The 13,336-nt window shown below is 37.6% G+C and overlaps 1 protein-coding gene across 16 annotated transcripts in view; it reads right to left on the bottom strand.

Moving 5' to 3' along the window:
* Positions 1-13,336, bottom strand: part of CADPS2 (calcium dependent secretion activator 2) — a 552,734-nt gene that overhangs the window by 181,681 nt on the left and 357,717 nt on the right. For all 16 annotated transcript variants that reach the window (XM_028489806.2, XM_055084855.1, XM_028489809.2 and 13 more), the window contains 2 exons: positions 5,551-5,659; positions 4,267-4,467 (listed from right to left, as the gene is read on the bottom strand). In XM_028489806.2, the coding sequence (XP_028345607.1) occupies positions 4,267-4,467; positions 5,551-5,659 (310 nt within the window). The remainder of the gene's footprint in view (positions 1-4,266; positions 4,468-5,550; positions 5,660-13,336) is intronic.

Raw genomic sequence — 13,336 nt, 5'->3', positions numbered from 1 at the left:
GCAACGGGAGAGGCCACAGCAGTGAGAGGCCCGCATACCGCAAAAAAAAAAAAAAAAAAAAAGTCATGTACCACAGTGTTCACTGCAGCACTATTTACAATAGCCAGGACATGGCAGCAACTTAAGTCCATCGACAGATGAATGGGTAAAGAAGATGTGGCACATATATACAATGGAATATTCCTCAGCCATAAGAAGCAACAAAATTGAGTTATTTGGAGTGAGGTGGATGGAACTAGAGTCTGTCATACAAAGTGAAGTAAGTCAGAAAGAGAAAAACAAATGCTGTATGCTAGCATATATATATGGAATCTAACAACAAAAAAAAGGATCTGATGAACCTAGGGGCAGGACAGGAATAAAAACACAGACGTAGAGAATGGACTTGAGGAAAAAAAAAAAAAAAAAAAAAGTCATGTACCACAGTGTTCACTGCAGCACTATTTACAATAGCCAGGACATGGCAGCAACTTAAGTCCATCGACAGATGAATGGGTAAAGAAGATGTGGCACATATATACAATGGAATATTCCTCAGCCATAAGAAGCAACAAAATTGAGTTATTTGGAGTGAGGTGGATGGAACTAGAGTCTGTCATACAAAGTGAAGTAAGTCAGAAAGAGAAAAACAAATGCTGTATGCTAGCATATATATATGGAATCTAACAACAAAAAAAAGGATCTGATGAACCTAGGGGCAGGACAGGAATAAAAACACAGACATAGAGAATGGACTTGAGGACACAGGGAGGCGGAAGGGTAAGCTGGGACGAAGTGAGAGAGTAGCACTGACATATATACACTACCAAATTTAAAATCTATAGCTAGTGGGAAGCAGCCGCATAGCACAGAGAGATCAGCTCGGTGCTCTGCGTCCACCTAGAGGGCTGGGATAGTGAGGGTGGGAGGGAGACACAAGAGGGAGGGGATATGGGGCTATATGTGTACGTATAGCTGATTCACTTTGTTATACAGCAGAAACTAACACAACACTGTAAAGCAGTTATACTCTAATAAAGATGTTAAAAAAAATCCTATCATTACAAAAAATTTAATACAGTGAAGCAAAAAAGTATAAAAATACTTACCCTTACCAGCTATATAGGTCAGCAAAGAAATAAAAAACATATTTAAACATTTAAATAAATGTTTAGAAACATTTATTTCGAGTCATTTTAATTTCATGTTATTTTCTCAGTTTCCACTAATGACTCTAAAAGTTGTTCTTCCAAGAGATGGTCAAGAAAGAGAAAAAGAAATAATACAGAAGTCAAGGAAGGGAGGAAAATACAAAAGGCAAAACTACTCTCTGGAGCAGTCCAGTGGCATCTCTGATAAAGGTCATGGTCAGTAGCTCATTTGGGTGAGGTAGAAACACATTTTTCTTTCTTCTTTCCTTTTCTTTCTTTCTTTTTTTTCTTTTTTAAAGAAAGGTAAAACAGCAGGGTCTGCTCTGACAGAAAACTTTACTAACAGCCTGGAATACAAGAAAGCTCTTAATGCAACCGGAACAGTTTGGCTTTTTAGAACAAATTTAGTTTTTTTAAAACAAGTTTATCAAGGGGCTAGAAAATTCACTTCCACTTAGCCTGATCAACACTGCCTTGACAACACACTGTTATCTAATAGAAAGGTTTTGCTAGAAAGAAATTATACGGCTATCTGAATAAACTGATTATTAGATCCTTTACTCATTAATTCTGTATCATGTAGTCATGATTTCAATTCTTGCCATTGTGTGTAAGATGGTTGATATCCTTTATGATATCAGCACACTCCTTGGGTATTCCTTGCACACAAGATGTAAAGAAAAAATGCTGGAACACAAGTGAATGAGGGAAACATTTTCACAAAAATCATTTTCAAGTCACGGTAACTCGGCAGTTCTCAAATGGGGGTAAACCTTCCCCACCTTTCCCCCTGTCCCCTGGAACATTTGACAATGTCTAGAGATATTTTTGGTCGTCAGACCTGGGGTGGGGGGGTGGGGCAGTGCGGTCAGGTGCTACCGGCATCTAGTGGGTAGGAGACAGGGATGATGCTAAACATCCTATAATACACAGGACAGCCCTCCCTGCAACCCCTGAAACAAAGAATTATCTGGCCCAAAATGATAGTCTTGCTGAGATTGAGAAACACTGCTCTAACAAAGAAAACAATCACTCTGCTTCTGATTAAGACAGTGTCATTAAAAACAGATTAAACTTCCTACCTGAAACAACTAAAAATTCATGTAAAAAATATTTTAAAGTATGTTCTCAAAAATTTGGACATCGTGCAACATAGGAGAGTGATTCCTAAGAGGCGGGGAAACACATGAGATGAGCCTTTTAGTTGCCCCAGGTTTAGTGCCAGGAGAAACTTTCAAAGCTGTGGCTCAGGGAAGGAGAACCCAGGGAGAGCCAGTGGTCTCCCTGAGTTGAAAAGATGGAGCTGACAGTTCAGGAAGGCCAAGGCTGCTGGAGTCTGCAGGAAAGACTACAGTTCCCTCTCGCTGCCCCATTTCGTATTCAAATGAATACTGACCACCTCACCCAAGGGAGGCAACAATATGAGGATGGGGAAAGAACCACCCTAAAGGACTAGACGGGACGATGCCCCAGACTCACACAGAGGCTGGAGCAGTGCTTGTTCCCAACAGCCAGAAAATAAAACCTCAAATTTCACTGGGCATCAGCTGGGGTCTTTAAGAATAGTCTTGGTCCAGAACTGGGGACAACTAATCAAAACTACACCAAGGCACATTATAATCAAATTGCTCAAAACCAGTGATTAAGAGAAAATCTTTAAAGCAACTTGAAAAAAAACCACATTATATACAGAGGAAGAAACAAAAATGATAGCACATTTCTCATCAGGAGAAAAAAAAGCAAGTTAGCAGAGAGTGGAGCAAAGTCTTTTAAGTACTGAAAGAAAAGCATCTTTCCAAATGAAGTTAAAATAATGACATTTTCATACAGAAAAAAGCTAAAAGCTGAAAGCACTACAGAAAAGTCAAAGGAAGTCCTTTCAGAAGTGAAATATCTCTATAAGAGAATACAGAGTGCTAGGAATGGTAACTACACGGTTGAGCATACATTTTCTCTTATTATTTAAATTTCTTTAAAAGGTAATTGACTGTTTAAGGCATAATAATAATATCAATGTATTGTGGGATTTACAACATTTGTAGAAGTAAAATGTATGACCAGAATTGTGAAGGGGCCAGGAAGGGAGATATGGAAGTATACAATTGTGAGATGCACATACTACATATGAAGTGCCATCATCACTTGAAGATGGATCGGGATAAGTTTAAAGGTGTACACTTTGAAGGCTAAAGCATGCAGGAATCTGGAGTTGAGCTCATATTCCATCTTTATTAGGCCTAAAGTGCCTTTGTTTAAGATGTCTAAATGTAATACTAACGGGTGTCTAAAAAGAACAGAAAATAGTTATTTGCTGCATGAAAAGTATGGGAAGAAAGAGGAAAATAATGAGAGAAGAAAATAGCGAATGTCAAAATGCTGCTCCCTGGAGAAGAATCTTGAGAGTAGAAGGGTGTCGAATGAAAAGTTCCAATTTGAGCTTACAGTTAAAGACAAACTGATTTATTATATTACAGAAGGAACCAGAGAAGTTTTAATAAGGAGTGTAACAAGTTAAAACATTTGGCTTAATGATTATTAAAGCTACGTTTGAAAATGTTTCTATCATTATCCCATAATTTGTTATTAATTACTTGTAAATTAAAATGAAAAATTTAGTTCTTAATGATTTATATTAGCATTGAGAAAATGACATGAATATAAAGGTATTTAGAAAAAGAAAGTTGCCTTGATGACTTTTTTTTTTCCGACCTACAACAGAAAATAGGCCTATTATCCTTTTGGTTTGTTAGAAACAACTCGAGAAAGTTACGGTCCATCATTTTGGTATTCTGGAATCTTAATGCCAGTTTGATTTTGCAATACTTTTCCCATTTCAATAGAACACATAAGTTAAAATTACAGTAAGTTAAAATCAATTTTCTTTTATGCTCTTTAGATTGCCAGAGACATCCCAGTGCTTGGCAAATTCATGACTGGAAATCATAGGCACCATTTATTCCAGGTTTGCCTGAAAAATTAGATAACTGATTCTATGACTACTAAAATGAACTATTCTTATTCAATTAGGAATCAGTTAATGATGTAAACTATAATACTGAACAAATTTGACTCAGGCAATTTTATATCTTATTAAGGTTATTAATTGATAATCAAATTATTTTTCAACAAAACTTACAAAGCTGAGCATCTGCATGGAGAGTTCCTCCTTTAGGATTCAGCTTCTGGGCTTGAATTGCAGGAATGGGTTTATACGATTGACCTGTGGCCCTATACATGGCTTGAACCCACAATACTCTATCCTGTTCATCATCACTTGCAAATATTACAGTGTCTCCTTCTTTAACAGCATTGAAGAACATCTGACCACCCTGAAGGCCTGTAGAGGAAAAAGAAGACATTGTTAAAAACGTACACAATTGGCAGATTTTAACCTCAGTCATTAAATGGTCTCATGGAAAAGAACTGATTTGCTATTTGAGCTCAACGCCTTGAATCATTTTTAGTTGAGGATCAAATGCACAATCCAAGAATTGAAGGAAAACAATAAGGAGAAGCTATACACTTCCATATCACTTTGGAAATTACAATTAGCTTAGGGAACAGTTCATAACAAAGCCGCATTCTGCAAGACATACAAACCTACCCCAAAGGAATGGATAGCAAAGTTTGATATTTCATGACAGAGAAGAAAGTCATTATCTGCCGGCACATTCCTCATTCTATATGCAGGAGATATACATGACCGGTTTAGCAGTAAAAAAAAATACAGGCAAGACAAAAATGATACTTACATTGCATGGTATTTTACTTTTGCAAAATTCTTTCACAGAGAAGATACTTTGCATTTTAAGTGATTGATCAGTGGTGATCACTGACTTCTATTTTTAATCTATAATAATTTCTTAATCTATTCATTAGTATCTCTATATTTCTTAACCTCACTTTATTCATTTCATTAATCTCCATATATTCATTTATTCATTCACTTATTCATTCACTGACTAATCTCAAGCACTGAGTGTCCAGTACTATACACAGCATTAACACATTAGGAGGGAGGGAGAGATGTACAAGAATGTGACGTTGGCGAGAAAATTAGTAGAATATAATATACAGTTATTCATTAGCTATTTCTTTCCCTATTTCTGTCTCTTGTACCTTTTGCTTTTCAGTAAAGAAGTTTCTGAAAGCACTGCTGATATTTCTCATATAATTTCCCCGTTACAGTAACTTTCACATATTTCATCCTTGTACTGAGATAACAGAGATGATGAGTTATGGCTAAAACTAAGTAGCCTCATAAAGATATAATTCAAATCCCAACAAATCTTGTCTAGGTATATAAATGGAATATGTACCATTCACTGAATGGAGTTTGAAATGGAGAATAGACACAGGATATTTATGACAATTTCATGAATACATGAGAGGCAGGGAAAGTGATTCAACTAAGAATTACCTGGGTGGGGATCTGTGTAATCCACAGTGTATCCTTCAAGCTGCATTAATTCTTGTGGTTCAGACTTTTTTTCTCTATAACTGCACATAGCAAAGGTATATTGGCTAACCTGCATGAGAAAATAAGTTTACATATTGGTTACATTAAATTTGTCTTCTAGTTTTTTCTTTATCAGAAGACTCTTTGACCAAAAAAAAACCAAACACGATTTGCATATAAATTATTAAATGTTCGCATTTTTTAAAACCTTGCTCAGAGATTAAGTACCTTTCATTTATCAGCTTGCAGTTAGGCCTTTCATGTCTATGACCCAGCATTTCCCAGTTTGATGACCTGCTGGCCAAGATTCTATGAGCTATTTATTAATAGAAGAGCCATAAAAAAAATAGCTGTGTTAAAAATAAGTTTGGGACCATAAAATTTCTAGAGGGAGACATAAGCAGAACACTCTGACATAAATTGCAGCGATATATTTTTTGGACCTGTTTCCTAAAGCGAAGGAAATGAAAGCAAAAATAAACAAACGGGACCTAATTAAACTTATAAGCTTTTGCACAGCAAAGGAAACCATCTACAAAATGAAAAGAAAACCTACTGAATAGGAGAAAATATTTGCAAATGATATGACCGATAAGGGATTAATATCCAACATATAAACAGCTTATACAACTCAATATCAAGAAAATCAAACCGCCTGATTAAAAATATGGGCAGAACACTTGAATAGACATTTTTCCAAAGAGGACATGCAGATAGCCAACAGGCACATGAAAAGATGCTCAACATCGCTAATCATTAGGGAACTGCAAATCAAAACCTCAGTGAGATATCACTTCACACCTGTCAGAATGGCTATCTTCAAAAACACCACAAACAAAAATGTTGGAGAGGATGCGGAGAAAAGGGAACCCTTGTGCACTGTTGGTGGGAATGTAAATTGGTGCAGCCACTGTGGAGAACAGTATGGAGGTTCCTCAAAAAACTAAAAATAGAACGACCATATGACCCAGCAATTCTACTCCTGGGTATATATCTGAAAAAAAAAATACACACACACAAAAAAACACTAATTCAAAAAGATACATGTACCCCAATGCTCCTAGCAGCATTATTCACAATTGTCAAGGTATGGAAGCAACCTAAGTGTCCAACAAGAGATGAACAGACAAAGAAGATGTGGTTTATATACACAATAGAATACTACTCAGCCATAAAAAAGAATGAAAATTTGCCATTTGCAGCAATATGGATGGACTTGGAGAGCATTATGCTAAGTGAAATAAGGCAGAGAAAGACAAACACTGTATGATATCATTTACATGTGGAGTCTAAAAAATACAACAAACTAATGAATATAACAAAAAAAGAAGCAGTCTCACAGATACAGAGAACAAACTAGTGGTTACCAGTGAGGAGAGAGAAGGGGGGAGGGGTAGGGGATTAAGAGGTACAAACTACTATGCATAAAATAAGCTACAAGGTTATACTGTATAACACAGGAAGATAGTCAATATTTTATAATAACTATAAATGGAGTATAACCTTTAAAAACTGTAAATCACTATATTGTACACCTGTAACTTACATAATACTGTACATCAACTACACTTCAATTTAAAAAAAGTTTGGGAATCATCAGGTTAAATAAAGACAAACAGGCTTCTTTTACTGCAGGTCCTTTACGGCCTTTAATATGCTAATACACACTGTGAATCTCCAAGAATGAGACATATTATGAGCATTCTCAAACATACAATCATGGAACCACATTTTCAAGCACACACATTTCAAGACTGAACCAAAGTAAAAAAGATCTTAATAAATGTTGGAAATTTATTGGGCCACATAGCCAACCCCACAGGAAGGTCCAGGGTGGAGTTAAGGTTTTAGGCAGCCAGGGACTCAACATGGCCAAGACCTGCTGTCTTTCTGCTCTGCTTCTCTTGAGGAACTGGCTTCATGTTCTTACCCTGGAGTCTCTCTGGGCTAGAACCATAGCTGCCAACAGCTCTGCAGTCACCTCTGATTGCCTCAGCTTAGGTGTAAGGCCGTATGTGGACCATTCACTGTGGCCAAGGGGCAAAAGTACCACTGTTAGCCCAGTCTGGGTCAAGAGCTCATGTCTGTGGCAAAGACTATTGAATGCTACAATGGGCAGGCTCTCAGAAGTTCCCCCAAAGCAGTGAGGGGGAGGTGCTGCTCTGAGCAGGAGAAAAAGATGTCTGGTGGACTGATACCTAACTGCAAAATTTCCTACAAGACAGGATTCCAGGGAAGACACTTTGCTTAATGAGAGTTTCCTTTCCCACTTTTGAACAGAAATTAAAACTAAGGAAACATAAGCACACCTTTCAGTAGATGAAGATTACTTAAAGAGGACTCAAAAAGGAACTAATTAGGAAAGAAAAAAATAGATTACATGAACTAACACTAAAATTAAGAACGTCTCCTCATTAAAGGATACCATAAAGAAAGTAAAAAGATGTATGCAAAATATATATTCAACAAAGAACTAATATCAATGTGGGGTGATTTGTAGATAAGAGCAAAAACTGAGGTTACTTGGAGAAGAGGAAATTCTGCCTCAAGACTGCAGCATTAACTCCTGTCTCAGTTTCTAGCCCACTGGCCTTTCTGGAAAACGCTGACTGATACCAAAAGACTTATGGATTATGAACACTTGATCCAGCCAATTTCCTTCCAGGAACTTACCCAAGGAAACAAATGGACAAATACTCAAACATGCATGTGCAATGTGTTCACGGCAGCATTGCATATGAGAAAAAACTAGAAAAACCAACAGTGGTTTGATTAAATACATTATGGTATAACCACACAGTATTTTTTTTTCTGGACATGAAACTATTTCTAAGATATAACATGAAGAGCGGATTTAAAAAATGTAGAGTGTGCTTTTTTTTGGTAAACACTCTATATACATATGAATAGAAAGATGCATACTGAAACTATAAATAGTGATTATTATTAGATAGTACAATTATAGGTCATTTAAAGTTATTTTTTTCAGTGTTTAAAGGTTTTTTTCAAAGAATATTAATTACTTTATAATGAGACTTTTTCTATTTTGGAAAAAAACCCAAAGCTTTCTTTGGGAACAGCGAGTCCAATAACTTGAGACACTTGCGGTCCTTGCTACTCTTAGATTTCCTTTTCTTTTTGCTTTCCGTATCTTATGGATGGCCAATGAATTTACTTTCTCACCTGCATATGCCTAAGGCTTAAAGATGAAACCCACTGGCTCCCATCGGAGCTTCAGTTTCTTTGTGTAAAAAGGTATGATTGTGGGTGTTTTGTTTTGTTTTGTGTGTGTGTGTGTGTGGGGCCTGCATATGCCTAAGGCTTAAAGATGAAACCCACTGGCTCCCATCGGAGCTTCAGTTTCTTTGTGTAAAAAGGTATGATTGTGGGTGTTGTGTTTTGTTTTGTTTTGTGTGTGTGTGTGTGTGTGGGTGTTTTTTTTAGGGGGTGTTGGTAAGTGGTAAACAGTAACATTATACGTCCATTATTTATTCTAAAAAGCAACTCATTTTCTTACTTAGTTCAAAATCCCACCATTCTTCCATAAAGTGATTTAACATAGTGTTATCTTAATATTATGAGGGCTTCCCTGGTGGCGCAGTGGTTGAGAGTCCGCCTGCCGATGCAACAGCAGTGAGAGGCCCACGTACCGCAAAAAAAAAAAAAAAAAAAAATTATGAAATACTTCAAGCATAAAAAACATGATAATATATTAACATGTATATACCCCCATTCAGCTTTGTTCAATCATAAGTTCTTGTAAGTGTGTGTGTGTGTATATATATATATATATATATATATATATATATATATGCTTTAAGCCCCCACCCCCGACCCCGACCCTCCAGACAGAAAAAGTTAATGCCTACATATTACACCTACTCAAACCCATTTCCTTTTCTCTCTCCCCAGAGGTAATCATTATGCTGAATTTTGTGTTTATTATTTCCACTCATGCTTTAAAACTTTTATTTTACATGTAAGTTCTTGTAGGTTCCTGGACCTAGTTCCAACCTGTGTGTGGGGAGAGGGTGAGGGGTGGTTTCTACAGCACCACCAAACAATGCTCTGGGCACCAGCTGGTTTTCCTACAACTTAACTCAATTGTGATACTATCTGCCAGGAGATAGCATCAGATTCCACAGGTGAAGGGTTCAGTCTGAAAAGCTTGCCCTCCCACTCCCCCTACTTGAGATGCCAATTGCAAGCCTAGGTTGTTTACCGGTGCTCTGGTCAACCGGTTACAGCCTGGAGGGTCCCATGACCCCCTCTTGTACTTCAGAGGCCAGTTGCAAGTCCAAGTTGTTACCTGTACTTCCGACCAACTGGCTATAGATCAGAGGTTGCCAGTATTCCCCAGCACACCCCCTCGGGTTCAATTAATTTGCTAGAGAGACTCATAAAACTCAAGAAACCCATTTACTTACTAGATCACAGGCTTATTATAAAAGAACACAACTCAGGAAATGTCAGATAGAAGAGATGAATGGGGCGAGGTATGGGGAAAGAGTGAGGAGTGTCCATGCTCTCTCCCAGCACTCCATTCTCCCCAGATCTCCATGTGTTCACCAACCTGGAAGCTCTCTTGAACCCCCTCCTTTTGGGTTTTTGAAACTTCATTACATCGACATGATTGATTAAATCACTGATCATTGGAGATTTATTCAACCACCAACCCCTCTCCCTGCCCCAGAGGTCGGGGGGGTGGGACTGAAAGTTCCAGCCCTCTAATCCTGTGGCTGTTTCTCCTGACAACCAGCCTAAGGTGCTTCCCAAAGTCACTGCATCAACATAACACCTTTATCACTCTCATTACTTAGGAAATTCTCAGGGTTTTAGAAGCTCTGTGTTAGAATGGGGATGATGGCCAAATATATATTTCTTTTGCTTTTAACTCATCTCCTCCTAAGTGTAGAAAACTGAGTGCTTTGCTTCTATCACCAGTTCCCATCTTATAAATCAGTGCTCATTATATGCTAATTCTACCTTATTTTAGTAATATTACTAAATATTACTGTACTAATACTATTAATATACTAATATTAACATTTAGTCAGAAAATATTCATTATCAAATATGTTATCTTATCTAGTCAATATTTATTTGCCCTTGTCTTTTTTAATTTTTATTCATTTATTTTGGCTGCGTTGGGTCTTCGTTGCTGTCTGTGGGCTTTCTCTAGTTGCGGCGAGCAGGGGTTACTCTTCGTTGCGGTGCCGGGCTTCTCATTGCGGTGGCTACTCTTGTTGCGGAGCACGGGCTCTAGGCACTTGGGCTCAGTAGTTGTGGCACACGGGCTTAGTTGCTCCGTAGCATGTGGGATCTTCCTGGACCAGGGAAGGAATCTGTGGCCCCTGCATTGGCAGGCAGATTCTTATCCACTGCTCCACTAGGGAGGCCCTTGCCCTTGTCTTTACCCATGTTTTTTGTGTGACCATTATTTCTTGAATTACACTCCATCATTCTGAGTTCAATTTCCTTCTTCCTTCCTTTTAGCAAAAGCTGAGTCAGTTTTTCTTTTTATTTTAAAATGTCTTTAATTCTCCCTTACTTATTAATGATGGTTTAGTTGGTTATATATAGTATTTTAGGCTAGTAATCTTTCAGCACTTTGAAGATACTACCCCATTGTCAGAAGGCTTATATATCTAAGTTGAAAAGTCTGATGGAAATCCAGTTGTGGTTCCCTTGTAGTTAATTTGCCTTTTCTCTCTGGTTTCTCTTAAATGTTCTCTTTATCTTTGTTGTCCTGCAGTTGCACTGCAAAATTTCTACTTTTATATTTATCGTAGTATTTGTTTTATTTCTTATATCTGATAATGCATGACTTGTATCAATTTTAGAATCTTGTTCAGTATTTTTTCAAAGGTTGAGTCTGTCCCATTTTTCCTGTATACTGCCTTTTCTTCCAATTCTATCAGAAGTATCTTGAAACTGTAGATTCTTTTCTCCACATCTTTTAACCTCTTTACATGTTTCATGCTTCTGCATTTCTGTATGCTGAATTCTGAGTTATTTCTTCAGATTATAACTAATATGCTAACATTAATTACATCACTAACTTTCTCTTCAGATGTGTCTAACCTACTGTTTAACATGTCCAATAAGGGTGTAATTTCAATGACTGATTACGTTTTTTTGTTTTGTTTTGTTTTGTTTTTGCGGTACGCGGGCCTCTCACTGTTGTGGCCTCTCCCGTTGCGGAGCACAGGCTCCGGACGCACAGGCTCAGCGGCCATGGCTCACGGGCCCAGCCGCTCCGCGGCATGTGGGATCTTCCCGGACCGGGGCACGAACCCATGTCCCCTGCATCGGCAGGCGGACTCTCAACCACTGCGCCACCAGGGAAGCCCTGCTTTACGTTTTTAGTTAGTAGTTGTGCACAGTCCCTTTCCAAACCTGCTTGTTCATTATTTCATAGTGTTACGTTCTTTTCTGTTGTTGTTTTGTTCTTTTCTTATACTTGTGAACCCACTTATAAATTTCAATGCCTTAAATGCAATTATTTTATAGTTTATATATGTGATATTTCTATTACTGAAATTCTTGGGGGTGCAAATAATTAGTTTATTATTCTATAATTTTAAATTACGAGCTCATATTCAGCACAGTTTTATCTGTAGATCTCTTATAAAGCCTAGGTTAAGGCATCATTTCTCCAAAAAAAAATTTTTTTTTTAATGCCAGATGCCTCAGATGTATCACCAATCCAGAAGTATTTTTTTATGTTAATTTCTTAACTTGGGTGTTTCCCTTGTATTTGGAGAAATAAACTAGAACTTCAAAACTTTCTGAGTCAAGGTTAACAGTTACATTCTCAGGCATCTATTTTACTCCACATTCCAAACCTAAGGCCAAACAGAAATTTACCAGCCTGAGGAGAGGCTTCTTCTGGTCTACCATTTCCCTGAAATCTAACTCTTTTAAGTTCTTTATGAGAAAGTTTCTGTTCCAAATTCCCACTTTGAGAATGCCTCAGGGTATGTTTTCTTTCTCGGAGTGAACAATAAAATCCCTAGCCCCTGACAGACCAACATCAATATCCCTTGTCCCATACCCCAGCCCCAGGGAAGCCACAATGTCAACTCACAAGCTTCACTATTTGGTCCCTGAGGTTTTCCTTTCTTCTTACAGTTACGTATGTAAAAAGATGTGTATTATATCATATCATTTCTAGATGTTTGCCATAAAAGAATTCTTAGCATTATTTTTACGACCAGCCAACACCACCAATTTAAACCCTTTGGCTAACTCTCGATTCTAACTTTGTTTTACGGAGTTTCTGAATAGTAGGTCTAAGTTTTATACGCATGAGAGAGACTATACATGTCCTTTTCAGCACATTCCAGGAAAATAAAATCCATGATGGTTAGTATATAAAACCAAACATATGTTCAAATTTGTCTTATAATTAAAACATTAATTATTAGACACCAGAGACTATTCCAACATCATCATTTTGTGATCAATTATTAACAAAATAGAAATATTTATTAAGCAAATCATTCATGACTTCAATTCATTCTTTTGGAGAGTCTTCAAAACCCGACTAAAAGAAAGTCTCCTGACAAATCACCACAGGAACGATCTGGAACCCGCTGGGAGAGAGAAGAAAAGCACAGGAAGGTCTGCCTTCCTTGCAAGGGTTAGCAACAATCTCCAGCAATTACTAGATGGAATACAAGCAACCACTGCACCTGCTACTCCAGACAGACTATCCGGCAAGACTCGCCCACTTCCATGCCCT

The sequence above is a fragment of the Physeter macrocephalus genome, chromosome 5 (assembly GCF_002837175.3).
Source record: "Physeter macrocephalus isolate SW-GA chromosome 5, ASM283717v5, whole genome shotgun sequence".
Taxonomy (NCBI): Eukaryota; Metazoa; Chordata; class Mammalia; order Artiodactyla; family Physeteridae; genus Physeter; species Physeter macrocephalus.
This window is presented reverse-complemented; position numbering and strand designations above follow the sequence as displayed.